The following is a 26,986-nucleotide window of genomic DNA, read 5'->3' on the forward strand; positions in this document are numbered from 1 at the left end:
ATAGAGACCCCATCTTTTATGCCCCTCACAGGGCATATTCCAGCTGGTTAGAGACAGGCTGCTGGAGCAGCGATGCTGAGGAATTGACTCTCAGGGAAGGCCTGGCCACAGGGGCTCACCTGAGCCAGAGAGACTCTGCTCCTCTGGGCCCAGAAGGAAAGCCCAACTCCTCCCAAACCTTCATTCTCTTCCAACTTGAAGTTCTCTAACCCGTTCTCCCCAGCACCTAAGTATATTGTGAATACCTTGGTACAGTCATCCCAGGTGGAAATTTTTGCCTGAAAAAATAAAGATGGTCACACTAGTGGGAGAGCAAGAGCCTGTATGCGCATGTGTGCGCATGTATGTGTGTGTGCACGTGTGTATGTGCATGCGTGTGTATGTGGGTGCGTGCGTGTGTGTGTTTGTGTGTAAATCACGGAATGCCGTGACGTGGGGAAATGGACGACAGCATCCTCTCCTCTCCTTTCGCAGTATTTTCTGGAAAGCTCCCAGGTATTTCAGATGGGAAAAGGCTGCAGAATTCTAAACTAGTTGAGGTCTGTCCCATTACCCCTATACAGGTCCTTCCTCCTCAGCGTGTTCTTAGGACTGAGATCACAGGCAGGAGTAAACAGGCCAGCGATGCTCTTAGTGACAGCCAATCATCTTACATCAAGTGCAATGTAGACCACCTTGCCCATGGTAAAAGACAGTTCATTGCTCAGGGTTAAAATTAAATGAGCAATTATTCACAATAGCCAAAAGGTGGAAACAACCCAAACGCCCATCAGCAGAGGAATGGATAGACAAAATGTGGTGTATCCATACCATGGAATATTATTCAGCCACAAAATGGAGGGCTGTTACGTGCTACCACATGGATGACCCTTGAAAATACTATGCTAAGTTAAAGAAGACAACAGCCCCATATATTGTATTATTCCACTTATATGAAATGTCCAGAATAGGCATATCTATCAAGATAGAAAGTAGATCAGTGTTGCCTAGGACTGGTGGGGAGGGAGGAAGTGGGGAGCAGAGGAATAGAGAATGACTTCTAATGGGTAAGGGGTTTCTTTTTGAGATAGTGAAAATGTTCTGGAATTATATAGTAGTGATGGTTGCATAACTTTATGAATATACTGAAAACCACTGAACTGTACATTTTAAGAGTAAATTTTATGGTATGTGAATTATAGCTCAACTAAAAAATTTTAATCAAATCAACTGATGATTCATCTGCCATGTTCATACCCGAAGCCTCGGGAATCTCATGAGGATATCACGGTAGTACTATTTTAATAATGCTGGGAAATCTTTTCGATGGATTCTCACTGTTACTAACTCATGTGTGGGTGCCATAAGCTCAGGGTGTGGTTTGTCACTTTGCCACTAGGTGGCACCCTATCCACTCATTTGACAGTTGCTTCTGGCCCCACGCTAAGAGAACCTCCCTTTCCCATCCATCTTTTCTGGGTTTTATTATATCATGGCAATTAGGCTTGATTAAAGAGAAGGATTTTCAAGAGTTCATATTATTATGTAATGTGCTGCATTAGTCAAATGGGCTAATGGCATGTACCGTGGGATTAGTTTCAGGAGCAACCCCACAGACGAGCAGGTCTTATGTAGTGAGCAGTGTCGAGACTCAAATGTGACGCTCCCCAGGGCTGGGGACTCAGTAAGGAAGTAAACAAATCCCATAAGAGTAAACATTTCAACAAAGGTGGGGAAGCCAACTGAATGCGCAGCCTAATGAAACTGGTTCTAATCTGGCCTCTTGGTTTCCCCACGGGTTCCTCAGTGCAACATATTTAAGAAGCTGCAAGTGCCTACCACGGTGAGACATCCAGAGATGAGATATAAAGCGTGGCCCCACCCATTAAATCCGCACACTCCTAAGACCCTGAAGGAAGCAGACCAGGAGCGGGGACAGTGGTTCTCAACCACGGCCACATATTAGAATCACCTGGGGAGTTTGCAAAACTTCGGAGATTCCACCCCAAACCAATAAAAAAGGAACCGCTGGGGATGGGATCCAGGCAAACGTGTTTTAAAATATCCCCAAGTGAACTGAATGTGCAGCCAGGGGAGAGAAGCACCGAGGTGAAGAAAACCAGGCTGTGAGACAAAAAGAGAAAGCTTTTCTCCGCTTCCCTCCTTGTCAAGTTTCCCTGAGGAGCTACCCTTAGCGGCAAGGGAGGCAGGAGCTCTGGGGCTGGTGACCTGAGGCGAGGACAGCCAGAGGGGACAGAGCCCTTGGAAACGCGAATAATGCTAACGTGGATTTGGTGAGCAGATGGCTGCGGAACCTCTTGGAACCGATGGAAGGGACGGGTCCGAGAAGCGCCTGTTTAAGAGCACGCACAAGCAAAGGTGTGAAAACATCTGCTGAGCAATCCTTGAAACCCTCTGCTAGACATTACAGGAGTGTTTCTGAAAGTAAAAATTTTAGTAAAAAAATCAAAGACCCACCACTGAATTCTTTCTTAAGAAAGTACTGGAAGCTCTGTCGACCCTTGGGGTCTCGGATCAATTCACTGAAGTTGAAGGCCCATCGCTCTACCCGCATCTTGGTTGGGATCTCCACCCTGCAAGGACGATGATTCGTAAATGCACCAGACACTCAATGAGAGGAGGCACTGTGCTGGGCGGTGGTCTGGGTCAGGGTGGGGGCCTTAGGCCCTGTAATCTCCATTAATCCCACAGCCCAGGGCTCAACCCACTCCAACCCCCCCTCCCCATCCCTGCACAAACGTACAACCCAAGTCATCACTTGCTAGGAAAATACAGCCTCGGACAAGTCCCCTGGGCCTCGTATCAGGAGCTGGCCACTCCAAAGGTGAGAAGGACACCCACAAGGAGAGCCTCCCACTCTGGCCGCTCCCTTAGCCTTCATGGCAAAAGAACACGAATAGCTCCTCCAGGCCTGTGGAGACAGGCCAGCTGAGTCAGGCTGCCACACCAGACCAGGAGAGAATTCCAGACAGCACAGACTACGGGCGCTGTGGCCACTGCCTGTCACCCACCGACCGCACAGCTGCCCCTCCCCATGGGACAGACCAGCATCGGGCGGTTCCTCCTGTACCTGTGTCAGGCCATACGCCCCCAGTAGACGCTATTTGTCATCTATGCACCCTGTCCCAGAGCTTCCTCTAAGATGCAAGTCCCACTCCACTCCCATGTTTTGAAAGGTCTCCCTGATCCCAGGTAGGCCATTCGAGCCCAGCTAGCTGAGGTCTAACATTCCAGAAAATCAGGAAAATAGTTTTTCTCCTATTCCTAATGGACTTCTCTGTAACCCAACACAGCCCTTTGGAAACACAGGTTTCCAAGTCCGTAACACCACGTTTCCCACTGACGTAGAAGCTGGAACCGTGACCAGGTACAATTCATGTCTATGGGATCTAACGTCAGCCAAGCAAGTTTACACTTTCCCTAATGACAGCGTGAAAACAATAAGAAAACCACAGTAACATTAACAGCTGCCATTTACAGAGTGTCACCATTCGTGAGGCACCATGCTTTACGCATCCCTCATTGGATCCTTACGAGAACACCGTGAGCTGGATATTGTCATCCCCACTTTATGTCTGAGAAGACCAAAGCTCAGAGAGGTTAAATACTTGGCCAGGCTCACACAGTAGAAGCAGAGCCTGGAGTAAAACAGCGGTATGCAAACTTCAGCGTGCACCAGAATCACCTGGAAGACTCATTAAAACACAGATTGCTGGGTCCCATCCTGAGTTTCTGATTCAGTAGGGGTCTGGATTCAGGGTGGGACCCAGGCATCTGCATTTCTAACAAGTTCCCTGGGGATGCTGATGCTGTTGGTCCGGGGCCCACTCTGGGGCCAAAGCTGTAAATCAGTCTTGTGAACCCTGGCTGCTCATTAAAATCAATGGGAGCTTTTAAAAACCACTGCTGGGGGTGAGGGAGTAACCCAGGCCAATCAAATAAGAGGCTTCCGGGGTAAGGGCTGGACATTGGTTTTTGCTTGCTTTTTTAAGCTTCCTAGGTAATTTTAATATTGCTCTAAAATCTAAACCATTAAGAAGACTTCCCGTTTTGAATGGGGCATTCATTTGACATCCACCGAGTCCCCTCTGATCATGGCTCCTACATAAAACATCACCCCTCTTCTTTTCACCAGCAAATCTCTACCTCTCGTGTCTAGACCATGCTCTCCATTTCATTTAAAATCCAGCAGCTGCCCACATCTTCTTCCCAAGCCCTCCCGGGAAACCCTTTTCTCAGCCAGGTGGCTCTGCCTTCTCCATGGAGAGTCAAACTCTGCCCAACCTTGTCCACAAGGAGATTCACCTCTCTTATCTGACACACTGGGAGACAGGCATAGGCTCCAGAAAACCATCCTAATAACTAGAGCCCCAAGAGAGGGAGGGAAGACTCCCCAGAAGGTGGTTCTAGAGTCTTCAGCTCTGCAGTTGACACTAGTAGACAAGTGACCCCAAAGCCCAGAGGAGTGCCCTCTGTAACCCCTCAGCTGCCCACAGCAGGCTACATGGACAGGTGAAAGGGGTCCCTGCTTACCCGGCTGGATCTGTGCTACCTGTATGTTCCTCACGGCTCAGGTGGTGATGGCCTTGGCATTGACCTAAGCTGTGGTCTTATACCCTCATACCAGCCCCTTCTCCCCTCTCCCTCTCCTCTACCTTTCCCTCTGACTTGACATCTATGCCCTTCTCTTCTTCCTTCCTTTGTTAGTTTGGACTCTCCCTCTGCATTTCTGTCTTTGCCCCTCTTCCAAACAAGAGATTTATGCAGGCCCAGTCAGCAGCAATAACTGTTCAAAATTCACCAACAGATCCAAGGAGCAAGTGGTGTAATTGTCAAGGCAGGTTCAGGGCCCTTCCTCCATGAACTCATCCTGACTCTAATTAGATACCAACATGCAAAGCCATAAAGATGATTATCTTCTTTTCAAAAACAATATATTGCTAAACAGTTATCATTTGACCCAGCAATTCCACTCCCAGGTATACACCCAAGAGAAATGAAAACATATGTCCATACAAAAACCTGTACATGAATGTTCATAACAGCTTAATTACTATTATTTATAATAGCTAAAAGGCAGAGACAACCCAAATGTCCATCAACTGAAGAATGGATAAACAAAATGTGGTCTATCCATACAATGGAATATTCTTCAGCAATAAAAAGGAACAAAGTATTGTTACATGCTACAGCATGGGTGAACCTGAAAACATTATACTAAGCAAAAGAAGCCAGTTTGATTCCATTTATATGGGATGTCCAGAACAGCAAATCCATAGAGACAGAAAGTAGTTTAGTGGTTGCCTAGAACTGGAAGCGTATTGGGGGGAGACAGCTCAACGGCATGGGCTTTCTTAATTGGGTAATGAAAATGTTTTAAAATGGACTGTGGTGATGGTTGCATGACTATGAATATAGTAAAAACCATTGAATTATATACTTTAAATGGGTGAATTGTATGGCACGTTAATTATAACTCAAAAAGCTATTAAAAAAACCAATATATCAAATACATACAATTTGGCATTTAAATCCCAGAACTGGGTGTCATCTGTTATCCAAGGATTGCTGGGGAGGCAGCCTGACATGATGGCATCATTGGATGAAAACTGCTCACTGTATTTGACGATCCTGAAAAGCAAATGGAAAACGATTTCTTAGAAGTTCAACACCCAAGAGACTAAATCAACACTCAGGTTGATTGACCAGCCTGTCCTCCTTTCCCTTTATCGATTTAGTTACATACTTATTACTGTCTTCTTAGAAAAATGCTCTAACGGCCCTTGAGATTGGCGGGAATTTGACAAGATCTGTCCCTATTCTACTTGTGAAATGCGATGTTGTCTCCCAACCAAGTCCCTTTGTAGTATCTCTGTACCTATTTCATTAAAATATGGCCTCTTCACATTTTATCATGAATTTTCAAAATTCAAAGCCAACACAGTTTGCACGTCTTCAAACAGGTGTCTCGGCGCCATCTTGGAAGCATGAGGTTGCCATGGACTCGCTGAGATTCTGCTGCCTCACTGGGTTGCACCCTTTGTCAGGATAAGGCCTAGGTGTGGGAACCTAGACCCACTATTCAAAACCTGTGGTCTCATCGAGGTATGAATCCCACACTCACAAAGGTGGGCAAGAACTAATTCCTTCTATTTGAGTTAGACCTTCTGAGTCAACACATTTCCTGGTGGTCTGGCAGTCTGGAAAACCCCGCCAGGCCTGCACCCCATAGGTGGGGAATTGCATCCAAGGTATACACATAATGCATCTGCCATGAAGCCTGCCCACGGCCACAGGATTTTGATGCCCTAGAGATAAACCAGAGCGCTGGGTTTGCATTCTGTGCAGAACTCAAGCCCCTTGGCTTAATTTCTCCCAAGACTCTTTTATTCTTCAATCAGACCCTTAGAGTGGAGAAGCGGAAGAGAAGGAAAAAAAAACTCGCCCACAGGTCCAAACACTAATGATTTCAAAATTATGGGTAATGAGGCTCTCAGACAAATAAAAATTGGAAAGTGGGTCTAAGAAGCATCCAATAGCCTCTGAGTCTCCTTCATTATCTTTTCTGTTTGGTTTCACGAAGCTGGGTTTCTGGAACATCAGAGTAGGCAGTTGTGACATTATCACAGAAAAATGAGTATCATTATAACCCAAAGTGGATGCCCGCTGAGTGCACGGTGCCCTCTCATCTGTGACCAGCTCAGCAGCAGTAGACAGAAGTGGTTGAAAAATGCAAGTGAGGTCCGGGCACATTATCTCAGGCAGGCAGTATTTTTGCAAACTAGGGATTTGGGAAGATGTAAAAAGATACAAGAAGGTTTTTACAAGAGCCTAATTCCTAACAGCATTGGAAGAAAGGCACTGGACAAATCACAGCATCTTCCATCTTGATCAGTACCACTCCCCGTGTCTCACACAGTCAGAATAAATGATTTGTCACGTTGTGCCTCCCCAGGAATCAGCCAAGTCCATTTTCATGTGTGCAGAAAAATCTCAGAGTCAATAAGGCGGTCCCAAAATGAATTTCACATTTCAAAAGGATAACTGCTTACATTTGGGGGACACTAACCCCTTTTGTGTCTCCCAAATAATGTCTTGTGGGGGACTGGATCAGGGTAGCCAGAATGTTCAATAAATCAAACATAAATTTCCAATTTACCCTAATTGGATTTTAAATCAAAAATTAATGATGGACATTTTAACAGTACATTGAACCAGTAAACATAATCTACACATCCCTAACAAATTTGAGTGGGTAATGATAGGAACACAGGCTATCACGGATCCCCATAGGCTCTAGTCCATGAACTTTTGACTCTTCCCACCTTCCCCATTCATACGTTAGTGGATTCCAAGAAAGACAACAGACCTGTACAGAACCTCACTCACCCCTGATTTTGCCTAACCCAAGATGAGACCTGGAGACTCACGGTGAGTGAAGAACTAGGAACTTAACCCCCAAGAGACTGGTTTTGTCCCTCAGAATCCTTTAGGATCTTAAGTCAGGCCATGACCTTCAACTTTGCCTTCAAGCAGAAGTTCTTCTCTTGTCAACCTACTGTTCAAACCTTAGCAAGACCAACACATCAGGGACATACCCTCCAAGGGACACCGAAGACTTCACCGTGGACCTCATTAAGGCCTGCTGGTAATACATGATCTGCAAGAGACACAGTTGTTAGAAGATATCCAACTTCCCCACCCATGAGTGTCACTAACACTGACACATACATAAGGCCTCCAGAACCAGAAGCCATTTAACCATCACAGCACCCCAATCCATTCCCTCAAGCCAGCCACCTCAGTACCAACAGGGTGCAGGCCCACTGTAGAAAGTGACCCCAAACTCCAAATAAAGGGCCTCCTTAACCCATCATGTGTTAGCCTGAGAAAAGGCACCAAATGATAAAAAAATTTTTTAAGAAGCATTAAACAAAGACATGGGGATAGATGCTTAGCTTTTCCCTCACATGCCTCTGCCAAAAGCAGGTCTAACCCCAATGGCCAATGCTTCCCAGGGCTCTGTCTTCCCCGGGCTCAGTCTGTTCCAGGGCCCTGGATACAATATTTGCCAAACAGGGAAGGCCCCACCCTGGACACATTCTAAATGGCCCTGTAACTAGAGGAGGAGGGCCAGGGTGGGGACGCAGACACTGCAGCACTAGCTCCCACATCCCTCAGATCTGTGCCTCCTGAGACTGTTTCAGATCCTGATTCGCAGCATCAGTCCCATTCAGATCTTACAAAAGATGCTTTGTCATTCGTGCTGTCCATTAATTTGGAAACAATTGTTTGAACATTACACATGGTTTTCATTTCATTCTGAGTGCAGAGCATAAAGCCAAAGCACATATAATTTGTTAGCCAATTTAAAATCAAATTTCCCTGGAACTGGGGGACTGATTACCTCTTTTTTGACCGCAGTGATTGTTTGTTTCTGTAAAACAAAGAAGCAAAAGGCATTAAACAGATGTCTTTAAATCATTACAGTTCAAATACCCATTTGAAAAATAAAAATCCTTCCCCATAAAACTGTCCATCTTTTCTCATTTAAAAGATAGAATTTCCCCATCACCACCACCTCCACTCTATTCTACACAACCACTGGAGAATCAGATCAACTAAGAGCCTTGGTGAGGGAAGGGCTATGATTCACCACCACAACTTTACACTGTTCTCCTAAAAGCCAAGATGTGTTAAAGACTAGGTTTGGGATTGATCCCAATCTACCATTGTGCCTACAGAACCATCTTATACGGACTGAGAGATGAAGATGGGGAAACTAGCATGGAGCTGGAGTGTTTGCTCCTTTTCTCACAGGAGAGAGCTCTGAATGAATGGTGAGATTCATTCCTCAGTATTCATAACAACCTGACCCATACCACAAGTTGGGAAAAAAAGCCACACTGCCCAAAATCAAGCACATAATTAAAAGACTTGAGACCAGTATCCACTGAAAGCTGAGTCCCAGAGTTGAGCTGTAATGTGGAAGATCATATGGGGCTCATCCTCTCACGAAAGCAAGTTCATGCTGGGGATGAGCTACAGAGCACCCTCTCTCTGGACTTGCTGAGTTACAGCAGAGAAAGGATGGCTCCAAGAGGGGCTCCATGTTTAGGCTCTTAGAAGCTCCTGGAAATCATTCAGACCCATCTCCTACTAAAATCTTCTACAATCTGATATGCTCCCTTGGTGTCACTCTTCTGCCCCATGCAACTCTTGGAGGTTGGCACAGTTGCTGATTCTAGTCCCAGTTTTCCTAGGTTTGGTTGTGTCCAGGGGCTGCTTGGTGCCGACTCTTATACTTTAAGTTGATCATCTTAATTCCTGGCTGCTAATATCCTTGCTGCTTAACACTACCAAGTCTTCACTTGGAATAGAGTTAGAAGTCCAAGGAAAATGCTATTTCCCTTAGCCAGTTAGCAAAATAAGTACTGGCCCAGAGTCCATCGACCAGGAATGAAGGAACGTCCAATCCGAAATGTCTCACACTCGTCTCTCCTTCCTAATCCATGCTGGCTTTCATTCTCCTTCATTAGATTGCTTTTATACAATCGCTCTTCACAGAAAATCCTTTTTCCTGGGTGGAGGAGCAGGGAGAGTTATCTCAGAAACGTTAAGCTCAGCCAGGTCTCTGTTTTGGACTCGCACACACCCTGACTTCCTCGTTCATAGCACTTATTACAATTCTAATTATACATTTGTTTGTGTGACTCTTTGCTTAATACACATATGACCCACTAGGCAGGGCTATTACGTCTATCTTCCCTAGCATGATGCGTGGTACAGAGTAGATGCTCAATAAATATTTAAAAAAAAAGGCATTTGCCATGCACTCAGAGGTCTAGGAAAATGGAGATGTAGTCTAAACTTAATAGAATACTTTTCCACTTAAAAAGTTGAAAACACTCCCCAAATGATTCAAATATTTTGGCAACCACACTGATTATTTGTTCCCATTCTCTCCCACCCTAAGACACTGTTTTAGAAGACACAATTTCAGGCGGAAAAGGACCCTGGGGTCAGAGTGGATTTGCATTCAAATCTAACATAGTCAGAGTCTTCTGCTAGAGTCATGGGGAAGTACATTATTCAGAATAGCATCTACTGCTCTATGCCCTCTACTCAAAGCGGAAGCTGGACTTCTTCATAATAATGACCACTTAGTAATTAATGCAAAGCAAATTGACCCCTTTTTGAACCTTACAAATTTAAGGGAGGAAGGTTTTATTATTCTGATTTTTAGTCGAGGAAACGGGGTCCTGTGAAGTGACGGGCAATTTTCTCAACATCTCCTGGTTGGTAATTGGCTGAGCCAAGATTCAAACCTAGATCTGCCCTTTACAAAGCTGAGGAAGGACCCATGAGAAACAGAAAATAGCCTGCTCTCATCACCAACTCCTTCCTTGCCCTGAAGCTGAGTACGCTACAGAATGGAATGACTCTGTCCAACCATTTAATTTAAAATTAAAACCAAAGGAGAGCTGGAGGCCCAATCACAAATGAAACCCAAACACCGGAAACACTCTTTAATTAACACTAATGATGGTAAAACAAACTCCCAGCTATAAGATAAATCAGATCTGGGAATCTAATGCACAGCATGGTGACTATAATTAGCAATACTGTATTGTATACTTGAAACTTATTAAGAGAGTAGATCTTAAATGTTATCACCACACACACACATAAAAAATCCTAATTATGTGAGGCGATAGAAGTGTTAACTAACCTTATTGTGGTAATCATTTTGCAATATATATATGTATCTAATCATCACATTGTACACCTTAAACTTACATATGTTATACGTCAATGATCTCTCAATAAAGCTGGGAAAAAAACACTAATGAAGGTAAAGACCGCAATTGCACTAGGCTCAGAGCCAGCATCATAAATACCCTCCTTCAAAATGCCCAGGACGCAGGATAAAGCTTCCTGTTGGCCATTGTGCTGTGACCATGGGCTCCTGAGTGGACGAACACAGATAAAATGAGCCAGATTCTCAGTCTGCTTTGATGTTCTCTGGACTTCACGGGGAGCCGGCCCTGTAAGTCAGTCACACACACACTCATTTCTAGTCTACTTAGCACGATCTGACTTTGGCCTAATATATTTGCTTCTAGGGCCATTATCTCAGTCTTCAGGGTTTTAAAATTTTTGATATTTTTATTCACTTCACTTGATTTTATTCCTCTTTTCGGACTCTGCCTTGGTGGTATGGTTTGCTGTTGGTTGTCTGATTCCCAGAATCATCCGACAACTACAGCAGATTTGGCTGAATCTGAGGCTTCTCCATCTCCATCTTGGATTGTCCACATGGATTTTAGCATCTATTTCTAGCTTTAAAAATAGCTTTCCATGGGATCAGCTTCCTCTAGATTGACAAGCAAGGATCCCTGTCCTTTTAGGGGTGTATTAGAGCTGTGGGGGAGAGGGTTCTGGACTCTTCTAAAAGATGGAGAGAATTTGATGGAGGGGTGGGAAAGGCTTAGGAAAGGGTACAGCTTTAGGATCAGACCAAGGTCAAAATCCTGGTTCTTTCACTTATTGGCTACCTGACTTTGGATGAGTTATTTAGCATTTCAAAGCCTCTGTTTCCTCATTCATAAAAGGAGATAGAAAAAAAAGGGATTAAATGAGATAATAGACATAGGTGACTGGCACACAGCAGAGACTCAACATACAGTGGCATTGATTAGGGTTCATATACTGCTGCTGAGAATATGAATGCTACAGTTTTAGCCCTAATTACAAGATAAAATACAGGATGCCCATGTAATATTTGGGACATATTTACACTAAAAAAAGTTACTTGCAGTATACTGAAATTCAAATTTAATTGGACATCCTGTGTTTTTATTTGCCAAATCTCATAAACCTATCAATCTTATTATTATTTAGCTCAAGGCCATAAGAAATATTAATTTAAAATAAAGTGAAGTAATTAAAAAATACACGCACGTGCATGCACATTTCTAAGCAATTCAAAGAAAACTACCTCATGATAAAATAAGAAACACATTTTTTCACCCTGGAATTCATGCACAAATCCGCTGCTTTCTCAACAGCTGGCCCTCCTGGAGTGAAGTCACTTCTTTATTCCTCATCTGAGTGACACACTTTGCTAAAGTAAGATACTCTGCCTAAGGAATCTTCAAATGCTCTGCATTCTTGGAATTCTAGCTTATTATTTTTCGCTTGCAGAGTTGCCCAAATAGGGACACATCTAAAGCTTATTTACACAGCTCTGGGGCAGCTTGTTGACCCGGAAACCCAGATGCAGGCTGCAAACAATTGTCACAGGGCAGGAGGGGTCAGGGCCATGCTCTAGGGCCACTGCAGACAGGAGTGCAGGAGCGCAGAGGAGGGTTAAGTGAGGACCCTGGGATCAGGCAGCCAGGCAGGAATCGTGCAGAAACAGAGGTGAGGGTGGGCAAGCCAGAGTGAAATGCAAGATGAGGAATCCGGCAACACAGGGGCGCTGAGAGCAGAGAGAGGGTCAAACGTCAGAAACCTGGAAATCCGGGAACTAAAGGGGTTAACGCAAGGCAGACAGGAAAAGAGAAGGGAGGCAGCGAGCTGGCCAAGGAGACGAAAATTCCAGGTTGTGACCATCTGAAGTGAGCATCTGTCCTCCCACGTCCTTCCCAATCAGGTGGAGGCAGGACGGACCACACAATTTGCAGGCCCAGTGCAAAGTGGAAAAAAAAGTACTAAGAATTTTAAGACAGTGACAGGGGAACATGAAAACAAGTGTGGGGCCCTGCTGAGTGTGGAGCCCTGGGCCAGTGAACAGGTCACCTGCCCAAGAAACTGGCCCTGGGTGCAGGACCCAAGGGCATGGTTCGGGGCAAGGGGGGAGGAGGATAAGAGTGATATCAAGGAAGAGCAAGAACTGTAGAACTAGGAAGGCCTACATGTGAATCCCGGCTGGGCCAGCTTGGGCAAATTGGGCTCAATTTCTCTGTTCCTGTTTCGTTACATGACATATGGAACTGACACTACCTCTCTTACCAAGCTGCTGTAAGCATTTAATGAAATCCAGCAAAGCTTCTAGAAGCCACATAATGGACACAGAACACATCAGGCAGGATATGGAGTGGGCTCGGGTGCCCACCAGCTGAGGTTCAAATGCTGCTTCGCCAGTTCGAGCCGTGTGTCCTGGAGGAGGTTCTACTCTCCCAGCCCGTCTCTTCATCTGTGAAATAGAGATGCTAGTGATACTCGTTACCTCGTGAGGTGAGTCTTAACTGGGCTGTGACGGGTGTCAAGCTCTTAGCCCCGCGCCTGGCACATACAGAGCGGTCAGCAAATAGTCAGCCATTAGAGTCGTCCCTTCCTAGCCAGCGCCAGTCACACAAGAGCCACAAGAAGAAAGCTGTTTGTCCCCTGTTGGTGAGAGTGTATGGGGGGCTTTCTCTCACTGATGGCTCCAGGCTGAGGACTGTGCAGAGCAGGGTATTTGATACGGTGAAGCCACATTCCTGTCTTTTACCCAAAACTGTGTAAACTGCCGTTCTCAGCAGCTGTTTGGATGAGGCAGGGAGGCTGGAGTTGGTGTGTATCTTCCTCCCTCCCCCTCCAAACAGGGCAGAAGTATGAGAAAGTGTAAGAACAGAAGAGGAGACTGGCTAGGAACAGCCCTCGAAAATGGGGTCTGGGGTCTAGGGTCTATTCTCTCTCTCTCAGCATGGTGACAGTGATAACAACAATGATAGCTACTATTTGTAGAGCATCTGTACATATTGGATACCATTCTAGACACTTCGCATACATGATTTCAATTAATCCTCCAAGGAAGGAACTACGGCGATGCCCATTTTATAGATGAGGAACCTGAGGCTTTGAATGGGTCAAGATCTTGTCCAAGATCACACAGCCAGGGAGTGGCAGAGCCGGGATTCATTCCGATGTCAAAGCTCTCTTCAGCACACCCCACTGACCCTCATCACAAAATGACCATGGTAACCCTGTCGGGGTTGAGGGAAGAAGGGGCAGCCCGGGGCACACCACTGCCCACAGCCAGGCTAGAGCCCCGCCACCACTCAGTCTCCTCACTGCAGGGCCAGACTCTCTCTGAAATAAAGGGAAGGTGGCGGTTTGCATACTTGGCACGCCCATATGCCTCAAGGAATGGGAACTGAGAGAGGACACGCTCTCTGGGTGTGACCCCTGGCCCCTGGTCGGTTCCTCCCAGGGCTGGGCAGCCACACCGACCAGCAGCCATCAGCCTGAGGAAGTGGGTCACCCAGGGCTCTAGAAATCTGCCAACATAACAGCCTCTTTTCTCACACTTGATGGTATTTATTTCTTTGGGGTTATTTGCCTTCATTTAAGGAAAACAGATATCTTTTCAAGAATTTAGTAAGTCTCAGAAATAGCCTCTCTCTTCAAACCAGCACTGTGAGCTCTTCTCTGAAAGGAGACAAAAATCTGAAACCTTTGCACTCCCAGGGCCTCATGGAGACACCTCACGTTCTCGCAACCCTCTCCTCTCCCCTCATGGAAAAACAGGGGACCCTTAGTCGAACTGTGGGAAATGCTGCAGACAGATAAAACACCCAGCCTCCATTTCCCTAACAGCTGGATCTGACACACCAGCTGAGGCTGGCCGAGGGGAGGGTTGGGGGGAGCCCCTGCATGAGAATTACGGTTCTTTATTCTTCTCAATGCTCCACAGCAGCCAGAGTGCAGACAGGAGAAAGAGAGCTGCGGAAGAGAGAGAGACAGAGAAGATAATGGTCAACAGAGAGGAAGCACACCCCATGTCCAACATCACCCGTCATCACGGGGGAGACGGCCCTCGGTCTCATGCGCTCTGACTGGGCCGAGAGCACTGCCAGCATCTGGCAAGAAATGGACTTGAAAGCCGAAGGCACGTTCTCCTCCTAGCCTGACGGCCGGTGAGCCTGAGATGCTTTCTCTGTGAGGGGGCCTCTGGCCACACTCCTTGGAAGCTACCCCAAAGTAGCACCAAGGAAGGAGCAGCTGGGCTCCTCAGCTGTCCTCCCAGAGCTGAAGTTAAAGGTCCCCCCTCCGTTTACTAAGACACATACACACACACACACACACACACACACACACACACACACACACACACACGAGCGACATCCTGGCTGGCTGTGGTCAGAGTGACCGATGTTCTTTCCACCTCTACCCTCCCCTCCTCCACACCAGAGAGGTTGCCAGAGCTGCCTGTTATCCATAGAAAAAGCAAATCTTCCACCCGGGGTTCAGTATTTTCCTTGATGATTCTGTTTCCATGGCAACCAAGCAGACAAGGCCTCAGCAATTATCTGTCATCTGACGAGGGGAAGTAGAAAAGGCCGCTAAAGGCTGACAGTGCCACATGCATATCAAAGGAAGGGTCATTCTGAGTTGTGGACAAGGGACCTAGTGATTCCCCGGGGTGACGCCCTCTGGGGACTCGCCGTCTCTCTCCACATGGCCTCCATCCCTAAACTTGGGCCTCTGTCTCACGCACTGGTGGGGGGTTCCCATAGCCATCTTGAGTTCCAGGTCTCAGTGGACAAAAGTACACATTGTCTCAGAGCTGCCTCACCACCTTTTTCCTGCTCCTTCCTCCTTCCCCTTCAGCTTCCTTCTTCCTCATTCCCGGTATATCCCTCCCAGCTCCCACCCAGGCCTAAGGTACTGCCAAAGCTGAGAGATGACACACTAAGCTAACGAGATCCCTGACCCCTTGCTGCCCAAAGACAATGCCAGACAGAAAGCAATGAAACCATCTAAGACTAATGTAAATGGTTTCCAGGCTAGTTACCTGGATCAGTGGTTCTCAACCAGGGCAATTTTGCCCCCCGACGGCACATTCAACGTCTGAAGACATTTTTGATGGTCAGGACTGGGAAGGTCCTGACAGGCAGGGAAAGGCATGGAGATACCTGGCATCTAGTGCGTAGAGGCCAAGGATGCTGCTAAACAACCTATAGTGCACAAGACAGCCTCCCAAAGAATCACTTGGCCCAAATAATAGTGCCATGGTTGAGAAACCCTAACCTGGATGCTCACTGTTTCCACAGCTATGAACTGCATTTCTTTAAATAAAAAGCCATCACAGGAAATTTGCCATCCATCATAAATGGTAGCCTATTTGGGAAAAGTGTCCTTTTAAAACAAAAAGCATAGGAGAATCTTTGCAAAGATCCCACCTCACTAAGATGCAAACGAAAGGGTGGCCTTCCAGTTCCTGTCATGTGGGTTAAGGTTGAAACCCAAAGTTGATTCAAGGATTTTGAGCCTGGAGACTATAGTCTTGTGAGGGTCAGGGAACTGGCTGAAATTGTGTGCAAAACGTCTGTCTGTGCATCTTTGGGTGGAATGGTTCATAACTTTCATCAGATTTTCAAAGGGGTGAGTGACTCAGAAAAGTCTGGAAACTATCTAGATCCCATTTTCTATGACCTGCACTCTACATTCTCTCTACCCAAGACCCTTGCCATGGCCTCCCCACTCCCCGACACTGACATCACAGAGCCCAAAGTTGCCCTCTCTTTGGTAGTCTCAAAGAGGAGATACCATTGTGCTAACAGACACAAATAGATAATAGACATGTGGACACCTTCCCAGCCTAAGAACTTGACCTAGCCCCTCCCCAAAGTATGCAGCAGGGACTTACCTGGTTTACCTGAACTTCATTCGGATTGGTCACTCGGTCCAGGCCATAGTCCAGCACATTGTTCATTCCTGGCTGAATGGAATAAAAACAACATAAGGACCACTACTGGGAGAGTCTCCAGTTTCTGATTAACTCTGGGTCTTGGCTAAGCTGCCAACTGTGAGACTAAGCTGTGGCCTAGCCCACAGGGAGCTACAAGGGTATGTAAGACCCTCTGGGTGAGCTGGTGAGCTTCATGGGGCTCTTTTGCCACCATGGCATCCCCAGAACTTAACACAGTGGGACGGATGGATGGATGGATGGATGGATGGATGGATGGATGGATGGATGGATGGGTGGGTGGATGGATGAGTGTTTGGGTGGGTGAGTGGGTGGATGGGTGTTTGGGTGGATAGGTGCATGCATGGATTGATGGATGGATGGATGGATGGATGGATGGATGGATGGATGACACTCAAACTCAATAAGAGTTCACTGGGATTAGCACATGGGACTCCTAACTCCTCCCACAGTGCTCTTCCCCACCCTACAGTGCAGTGCTTTAGAGAGTCCAGGCTTCAGTCAAGCACCTCTGGGTTCTAATCCTGGTTCTGCCAGTTCCTAGCTATGAGGAAGATCTTGGAAACTACTTCTCCTCTCTGCACTCTCTACCCCTTCTGAGAAATGGAGACGATCCTTCCTACCTGTCAGGTTCTTGTGAGGATTTAACAAGATAGGCTATGAAGCTCTCAACAGAGGGTAGCTATTACTGAGCAAGGGCTTGTATTCATCCTAAGATCATGTATGTAAAGGCTTGGCTCAAACCTGGGCCTCAGTCTTTGTCAGCTCCCTTCTCCATCGGGCAGTCAACTCTCCAGCCAGTCTTGCTTTGTCTCTCTCAATTCCTTGAGGCCAGCAATTTGGGTCTTTCACTTCCCTCTCTGTTAGTTGGGTGCCAGGTACTCATCAAGTGCTCAACACATGTCATAAACCAGACTGACTACACTGCAGCAGAGGCAGGAAGCAACTGGGCTTTCTCCCCAACAGATTCAGCCTCGTCAACGTGATCAGGCACATTTTTAGCTCAGAGGCAGGGTTGCCAAATAAAATGAATGACACCCAGCTAAGTCTGAATTTCAGAGAAACAACAAATCATTTTGATATACAATTTCATATAAAAATATATTCCATATGTTTTTTCATATAAATATACAACACGTATAAAAATATTGGGACACAAATCATTTGCTGTTTATCTGAAATTCATATTTAACGTAGCATGCTCTATTTTATTCGCTAAATCTGGCAACTTAGCTTAGTGGGCTACCATAGGGGCAAATACTGGGCATACAGCCCAGGCAAAGAAGAGAAAAAAGAAAAAAACAGAAAATTGGGTCTACAGGAGGACAGGGAAAGAGAGCGCTATCCTCACCCTGTTGTTACATGTGGACCTCAATCAACACATATTTATGGCTGACTTAGTGCTCAGCCCTGGTGAATGTGACAGAGACCTCAGCCTCGAGGCCTCTCCAGCAGGCATCTCAAGGGACTTCCGCTTTTTTGGAGAAGGCAGCCACTCAGGAATTAATCACACAAACAACAAGTTACAGTTGTGACAAGTGCTATGAAGGGACAATGAGGAGTCGAAGCAAGCCCTCAATGGGATCTAACCCAGCATGGGGGTGGGGGGCGGGGTCATCAGAATCAGTGCCTTTGCCTAACGCGGATTCTAGGAATTGCCCCTCCATCTGGTACAAAGAAAGTCCTCCAGGGTAACTGAAGACAGACCTCACACACACATACACACTCACTCACACGCACTTTTATACTCTCATACTTACAACTCACACTTACACTCTACATTCACTCTCACATGCAGTCACACTTACACACACACACACCATCTCACATACTCTCAGACTCACTCACATGCATGCACTCTCACACAACTCACACTCACATGTTCACACTCATAAAAGCATGCAGTCACACACACATACACACTCACATGCACTTATATACGCTCATACAACTCACACTTACACACTCTCACACTCTACATTCGCTCACATGCAGTCATACTTACACACACACACTGTCTCACACACTCTCAAAGACTTACATGCATGCACCCTCACACAACTCACACTCATGTTCACACTCATAAAAGCATGCACTCACTCTCACACACAGGCACACATGCTCACACATTGGCACCCTCACAAGTCTCACACATACACACTCTCACATACATACGTGCACACACTGACACACTCACACACACAGCCCATGCCCATGGTGCCCTTATAACCCCCGGCTGGCTGCTGTTCCACAGGCGCTCACTGCCTCAGCATCCTCAGTGCGATTGTCTGCTCGAGTCTTGAATTAGTTCTCCAACTCTTTCCTTTGAACTTGAACCAGCTCTGAAATAAATTCGGCTGCCCTGGTGCTCAACAGTACACCTGCATAACCGTAATCGGCACAGGGCTGCCCTCAGCTGCCCAGACCAGACAGCCTTGGACTCGCAGAGCTGTAGCCACCCAATGGGCTTTACTATTCTGCCAGTCTGTCTGGTGCCAGCCCCTCGTGGCTTTCCTCAGCTCTACAGAACATCCAGGCGCGCTCCTTTGGCTGTCCCGCTGCCTGGGCTCCTGCAGCCTCTTGGCATCTCTGTAAGTCTCAGCTGTTCTGGATCAAACTGTGGTCCTATCTCAGTGCCCTACCTTCAAAACTTCCCAGGGGGCTGTCTTTCTGTCTGCTGGTTTGGGAAACTTCCAGGCTCCATTCATTCATTCACTCATTCATCAGGTACATAAAGTCTTTGTGCCCAGATGGTCACCAGAGCTGCTGCTGCTGCAGTTTCTGGCACTCAAGAGGATGCTGGAATGAAGATAACCCAGAACTGACAGTCAGTGCACAGAAAACAGGGCAATCAGCGTCCCTGCGGCGGGCTGCCAGCAGATAAGGAGGCATGCAGATGCATTCAGCCCCAGTGCCATGTGCAGGAAGCCCTCCAGGGACGACCAGGCCTTCCCCTTCAACTGAAGGAACTGTGAATACAAGGGTGTGACGCCCTGACAACATCCCTTGGGCACAAGCCAAAGAGGCAATTTGCTAAATGCCTCATAATTCAGATTAGAAAAGGACCTCTGTACCCCCAACAGCTGCTCCACGAGGAGGCCACATTCCCAGAAGCAGCATTCAGAGCAGGGCCGGGCAGAGCCAATGTACACTTCTTGGGGACACTCTACCGTGTCCCTCCCGTCCCTTCTCTTGTTCTCCTTTCTTTCTCTCATCATCATGCTCTTCCCTAACATATCAGTTCAGACCATTTTGGTGCATGGGACAGAAAACAAATAGTAAATACCAAATCGTTTTATAAACAAAATAAAACAGGAGAAAGAGAGAGAGATGAGGCTGAAACGGGAAGACGAGTTTCGATTCAAAGGCTGGAGAAGTTGGCTCCAAGCAGATGGTGGCTTGAATGTCACTTCCACGGAGAGGTGTTCCCAGACCCCCAGTCTGACGCAGGACCCCCAGCTCTCACGAGCTGTCCTGGCGTTCTGTACAGTACACACTCATCTGTGCAATAGCTTTAGTCTTTGTCTCTCCACCAGACTGTAAGCTCCTTGAGGGCATGGGCCGCGTCTGTCCCAGCTCACAATTCAAATACTCCCATTGCCTAGTCATCTTCTGGCACAGAGTGGGCATTCACCAAATACACGTCAAATTTTTTGTAATTTGGATCAGAGTATATGGAGTTTTCCATCCTGTTTTTCTGATGTAACATTATATGTCAGACCATTTGCCTAGGTCAATAAATGGCCTTTGAAAATATTATTTTAATAGCTTCACAGTGTTCCATCTTGTGGATATATCTTAATTTATTTCACCATTCTCCATCATTGGACATTTAGTCCAACCTCAACAGGAAATGGAAGGCAGACATCTCCTTCTCTGGTGAGTGTCTGTGTTTGTGGTTGAAACAAAGGCCACTTATCTTGATATTCAGACAAGTGACCACTTGATTTAGAGTGCACACTGCCAAAGGCAGCCTCTGTCCCTGGACCATATCCTCCACATATCCATGGTCCACATGTCAGTGGACCATGTCTTCGGGAGACACAGAAGTCACAGATGGTGCAGCAAAGATGCACAGAAGGCCCCAAAATGACTTTTCTAAAGGAACTGTTTCTCCCTCTGTTTATTTACACAATTAACTATTGTTTGTATCCCGCTCAGATCTGTACTTTGTTCCATTTGGGTAAAACCTGGGAGAGGACCATCACTTTCCTTCCTTACAGGATGCTGAGCGATACGTGGCATTTGGGCTCAGAATGGGGGTTGGGGTCACATCCCTCAGCCACCACCACCCACATCTGACCTTGGCCTCTGCCTGTGATGATATCCCTGATACAACACCTGGCACGACATCCGTCCCCCTCTCTTAATCAATCACCCCTCGCTGCATGTCCTCAGCACTTAGGTCTTATGTCTGCGAGAGTGCTGCTCATCTACTATGGCAATTTGAAATTTGAGCTCCTTGAGCTAGGAGAGCGGACCACACGTGGATGCACCTTCCACAGCAGCAGCATGCCAGACAAATGCAGATTCACATCCCAGCGCTGGGCAAGCTACTGAACCTCTCTGAGCCTTGATCTCCCCGTCTGAATAATGGGGATGATGATACTCCCTACTTCACAGCATCAGCAGGTAAATGGGATCATCCATGCCAAGAGCTTAACACAGGCACACAGTAGGTGCTCAATGACTGTTAGCTGTTATTTTACACCCAGCACCTAACTCTGAGCTGGCACAGATTCGGGGCCCCATGAAGGTTTCGTGGATTAATGGACAGTCAAATGAACAGGGGAATGAATCAGTTCAGTAGCTGCAAGCTGTGTCCCACACAACAGTTGGTTACAGTCAGTCCACATATTGACTGCTCCACACTCCACAGAGCCAAATGCTCTGTCTGCCTGGCTGGCTTTTTTCCCACTGAACTGACTGACAGTTTGTTTGGGTCTCCTGGAGACAGTCTGACAGTCCCTAAGCTCCTGGGCTTCCTCGGTTTGTCAGTCAGATTGCTCAATTTCTAGGCTGAGACAGACTTCAAACAGGACACTCTTCAAACGGAACACGTTCCTAACCCTAACCTCTCAGGCGTCCAAGAGGCTGAGTGTTTTAAGAAAGTCCAGAAGAGCAGGATCTGGAGGCACTCTGGCCTCATCTTTGACTCACTGGTCCAGTTTTGACTTAGGGAGCTGCAGTGGGAGAGAGTGGATGTGAAGAGCAGTTTTGTGTCCAAGGAGTTTTACAACTGCTCCGGATACATCAAAGCCTCACTCTGCTATCGAAGAGGCACCAGGCACATCTGAACCCTGGCATCACGTTTGTTAGAGCAGCAGTGACTCATGCAATGCTCTAATGACCAAGGAGGTTACAAAAAGGCCTTAAATGCACGAAGACATTATGATGACGATGATGACGATGACAATGACATTGATGGTGATGGTGGTGATGAAGGTGATGGAGGTGGAAAAAGTGGGGTAGGTGGGGGAGGTGGAGGCGGTGAAGGGGGTGGTGACGGTGGAAGTAGTGGTCACAGAGACATGTTGTCATGTTTATGTACTTCTATATCATATCACGAAGAGCCACTCAGCCATTTGCCTGGTGTGAGAGCTGAGAGCTTACCCCAGGAGAACTGGGGAGAACTCAGATAATCTGTTTCTCATTTTGTGCCCTATAGGCCTCCCAGTTGCATGGACAGAGAAGAGGACAGGGACCCGGGGCAGATCGTGTGCACAGCCAGTCTATGTCACTTTGCAAGGAACGCACTCAAATTGGCATTCTCACACCCCGGGGTCTCTGCAGGTCATATGGAAGCCATTCTCCACCCTGTGAGGAGCAGGATTCCCTCAGTCATCAGTGCCACTGGGCACCAGGGCATCTTGCCAAATGAGTGGCTTATCTGCCATTTGCCCTTATCCTCACCAAGGCTCCCCCTTTAGGAACAGATGCCCAAATGCAGGCCAAACAATGTACAGTTCCCTTCTCGTACAAATATCTCACTCCTGAGCTACCAACAGGGAGACGTGTGCTTGGTTCCGTTTCTCCAGGACCCTGGGCTCAGTGATCCACTCTGTCACCCAGCCCCCAGGGACCCGTGTCGAGCATTGGCTAACTGGCCTACCTAGACAAGGAGCGCTAAAACAAAACAAAACCAAACAAGCTTCTTGGGGATCAACCTTAGGACCTTAACTTTGGCAAGAAGTCATCCAAACCAATGCCCCCACAGATGACTCCTTACAAGAATCTGTTTTGTTTTTTGGGGTTTTTTTGCTGAGGAAGATTAGCCCTGAGCTATCATCTGTTGCCAGTCTTCCTCCTTTTTTTCGCTTGAGGAAGATTAGCCCTGAGCTAACATCTGTGTCAATCTTCCTCCACTTTATACAGGGGTTGCCGCCACAGCATGGCTGATGAGTGGTGTAGGTCTGCGAACCCGGGCCACCAAAGCAGAATGTGCCAAACTTAACTACTGTGCCATGGGGCTGGCCCCAGGAATCTGTTTTGAACGTAGAAAGAAAATAAGCAAAATGGCCAAAATCTAATGGGTTTGCAGTTCAAAAATCCATAAGCTTTGGCACCATAACTGACCCAGTTCACTCTCTGGTTCTGAGAATTCGGTTACCTGGCAGGCAAGGAAACTAAAGGAGGAGGAGGAAGAATATTTGTTTTGAACTCTTCACTTTCCAGAATCCCTTTCACATCTCCCACCTCCCATGATCCGTAGGCAGCACAGGGGTCTGACCCAGGAGGAAACTGAGGCAGCAGAGTTAACCACGGTGGAGGGAGGGTTACAGCCTGCTTCTCTATGCTGGAGAATGAGGCCATCATTTCCCAATGACGAGCCGTGACAAGTTACATCACTCCGTACAGCTTGTCTCTCTAGGCCACTAAGTCCCAAAGCCAGAGAAGCAATTGCTCTAAGCAATGAGGCTTAGCACACACTTATTCCTTCTCATCTCCTCCCATCTCAGCACTGGGGACTGGATCAAGAAGAGGAAAACGAGAGGGAGCAAGAGACATGAGGCACGGCTTTAGCTCTGCAGAGTGTCAGTTCTCTATAGTATTTTATTTTTCTGCTTTGGAGCCTGTGTTCTAGTTTTTTCTTCTTATATTCCTTTCCCAAGATATCCTGACTCCCCCAAAAAAGTCCTAGCCCTCATAAAAGACAAACTCACGCAGGTCCTTCCCTTAGGTAATTTCACTTAGTCCTGACAGCAACAGATGAACCACAAGCAGACCCCATCCAGACAGCGTATTTCCTCTTCCAGCCAAGAGGCACTTGGATGCTAACCCAACACTGAGCAGCTCCTCCTGCTGGTTCAATTCTAGCCCCAGAGGGAGATGAGCCAGCAAAAGGGATGGTGAATACAAGGTGGGGGTGGGGAGGCACAAAAAGAGATGAGTGAAGCCAGGAAGGATAATACTCACAGGGCATCGGTGGACCAGCCAATATGCCTTCTCCTGGCAATCCAATGCATACCTGTCTGCTTTATTCCTTTCCTTTCCAGTCCTGAAAAGCCAAAAGCCATGTTGAAGGCCAATAAGACTGCATCTTTTGCTCATTGATGGTCCACTCTTGATGACCTGGACCACTCTCTCAATATACCCAAGTAATCTATATTTGCCATAATAACAATAAAAATAACAAACACTAGTCTCACACTTATGTGCTAGGTACTCTGTGAAATTCTTTCACATGTATTAACTCATTTAATCCTCCCAGTGTCCTTTTCTCACTTGACAGTTCAGAGAACTGAAGCAAAGAGAAGTTGAATGCCCCACCCAGGGTCACGCTGTCAGCAAGTAGCAGAAGGAGGACTTAAACTGGGGGTCTGGTCCCAGAGCCAGCTCTGCCGGAGAGCACTGTGCTGCGATGCAGTCATGCCACCATGACCAGCCCTAGAATCGAATCACCTCCACCAACTTCGGTCCTGGAGTGACCGTGGATCACATTCTGGGCTAACACTTGACCATTTGGCTTCTTAATTTTTCCCTGCTTTGATAAACATCATAATCAACATCTAGACAAGCAGGCAGCAAGCAATGCCAGAGCTTGTGACAGGGAAAATGCTGGCCTCAGGGAGTCCTCATGTCTCTCTACCTGTCAGTTCCACTCCGTCACTTCAAAGAGTTCGTGCCAAGTCAGGGTTTTTTCTGAGCCCAACTTATTATTGCAAAAGGCTATTTATCTTCCCTCTGGTCTCTCAGTCTCCCCCTTTCCCATTATGGATAGGAAATGATGTTACACTCTCCTCCTATAGGAGCCAGGTGACGTTAATTATGGTGCCATGGGCCCCAGGCACCGCCATTTCCACAGCGACCTGCGCTCGCACTCAGTAGTGCTTGTTTTCCCAGGCAACGTGGGATGACGCACACGCCCTCCACAAGACAGTCGGTGGATTGATTTGCCAGCTAATGTATCGTGAGTAACACCAGAGCATCCAGAGGGCCAGACGGGTGAAGAGTGCCATTCCATTGGGGTGTATTGCCAACCTCTGGAAATTAAATATAAACACCGTCGCTCCAACTTCCCCTTGCCAACCTAACTGGATTTTCCACTAGGTTAACTGCCCCACGTCCTCAGGATGATGAGCCACAGACGCCTGAGGCACTGTGGAATCTCCATAACGCTGGACACCTTGTAAACAGAGTTGATGGCTAATCTACTCTAATGGTCCTTTGTGGCTTTGCTCTTCTAAGCTTCTCTGACAGATGTTATTGGAGGAGAGTTGTGAAGAGTGGAATCCAAGAGAGCCAGTAAACAAGGAATTATTTTAGTTTGTCATATTATGATTTTTTTAGCAACAGTATCACTTAATCAATCAATTATTCATCCATTTATTCATTTATTTATTGATCTCCCACTACATTCCAAGCACTGGGAGTATACTGGTGGACCAAACAGGTTGTTATGGACTGAATGTTTGTATCCCTTCGAAATTCATATGTTGAGGACCTTACCTCATGTGTTACCAGATGTGATGGCATCTGGAGATGGGGGCTTTCAGAGGTAATTAGGGTTTAGAGGTAATCAGATGAGGTCATGAAGGTGGGGCCCTTATGATGAGATTAGTGCCCTAGTAATAGGAAACACCAGAGAGCTTCTCTCTCTCTCTCCCTCCCTCCCTCCCCCATGTGAGGACACAAGAAGGCAGCCATCTGCAAGCCAGGAGGAGAGTCCTCACCAGAAACCAAACGCTGCCAGAACCTTGGGCTTGTACTTTCCAGCCTCCAGAACTGTGGGAAAATAAATGTCCATCGTTTAAGTTACCCCATCTATGGTATTTTGTTAAGGCAGCCTGAGCTGGCTAATACACAGACATGTTCCCTGCCCTTGAGTGGCTTTGGGTCTAAACATTACATAAATAGTCAAGAAATAAATATAAAATTACAGACTGCATTATGAGCTACAAGTAAACGTTTAACATACTATAATGCAGAATCAGGAAGAGCCACTGTAGTGGTTTTTAAATAGGTCTATGATTCTTTGACACTCCTTCTACTGAGAGGTAGATCTATGTCCTCTACTCCACCCCCTTGAAACCAGGTGGGTTTTTGTGACTGTTCCAATCAATAGAGTACATCGGAAATGGTACTGTGATTTGTGAGGCTAGGCTGTAAAAGGCGGAACAGCTGCCACCCTCCTCACTGGAATATTTGCCCTTGAAGCCTCCAACCACCTGTGAGCAATCTGACGGCCCTGATGCTGCCATGCTGTGAGGAAGCCCAGGCTAGACCACATGGAGGGGCCCAGAGACTACAAGAAGACAACAAGAAATGTGGTTATTTTATGTGTCAACTTGAGTGGGCCATGAGGTACCCAGATATTTGGTCAAACATTATTCTGGGTGTGTCTGTGAGGGTGTTTTTGGATGAGGGTATTTTCAGTTGAAGACCCGAACAGAACAAAAAGGCTGATCTTCCTGCAAATAAGAAGGAATTCCTCCTGCCTGATGGCCTTGAGCTGGGACATTGGTCCTTTCCTGCCTTCAGATTCAAGCTGAAACATTGGCTCTTCTTGGGTCTCGAGTTTGCCAGCTTTCAGACCAGAACCACACGATCAGCTCTCCTGGTCTCTACCTTGCCCACTGCAGGTCTTGGATCTTCTCATAAATGCGTGAGCTAATTCGTTATATATATATATGTGCATGCTATTGATTCTGTCTCTCAAGAGAACCCTGACTAATCCACCACTACTCCAATTCCAAGCCATAACCAGATGAGCTGCTCTGGATAATGCACTGTGAGCAGAAGTGACATGCATCACTTGTGACCCACATGGGCTTCTTCTCCCCCTGC

The 26,986-nt window shown here is 46.8% G+C and overlaps 1 protein-coding gene across 3 annotated transcripts in view; it reads right to left on the minus strand.

The window, feature by feature from the left end:
- Positions 1-26,986, minus strand: part of RGS9 (regulator of G protein signaling 9) — a 64,399-nt gene that overhangs the window by 17,838 nt on the left and 19,575 nt on the right. The window contains exons 8-14 of one of the 3 annotated variants that reach the window (XM_087441476.1): positions 24,116-24,197; positions 16,649-16,711; positions 13,009-13,056; positions 8,408-8,437; positions 7,599-7,660; positions 5,518-5,631; positions 2,458-2,573 (exon numbers count right to left, since the gene is read on the minus strand). In XM_087441476.1, coding sequence (XP_087297602.1) covers positions 2,458-2,573; positions 5,518-5,631; positions 7,599-7,660; positions 8,408-8,437; positions 13,009-13,056; positions 16,649-16,711; positions 24,116-24,197 — 515 coding nt within the window. Of the gene's footprint in view, positions 1-2,457; positions 2,574-5,517; positions 5,632-7,598; positions 7,661-8,407; positions 8,438-13,008; positions 13,057-16,639; positions 16,712-24,115; positions 24,198-26,986 lie in introns of all 3 variants that reach the window. The other 2 variants (XM_004432685.3, XM_014789190.2) reach the window with 2 other exon arrangements.

The sequence above is a fragment of the Ceratotherium simum genome, chromosome 16 (genome assembly GCF_057802395.1).
Source record: "Ceratotherium simum simum isolate JZ-2026a chromosome 16, ASM5780239v1, whole genome shotgun sequence".
Lineage (NCBI taxonomy): Eukaryota > Metazoa > Chordata > Mammalia > Perissodactyla > Rhinocerotidae > Ceratotherium > Ceratotherium simum.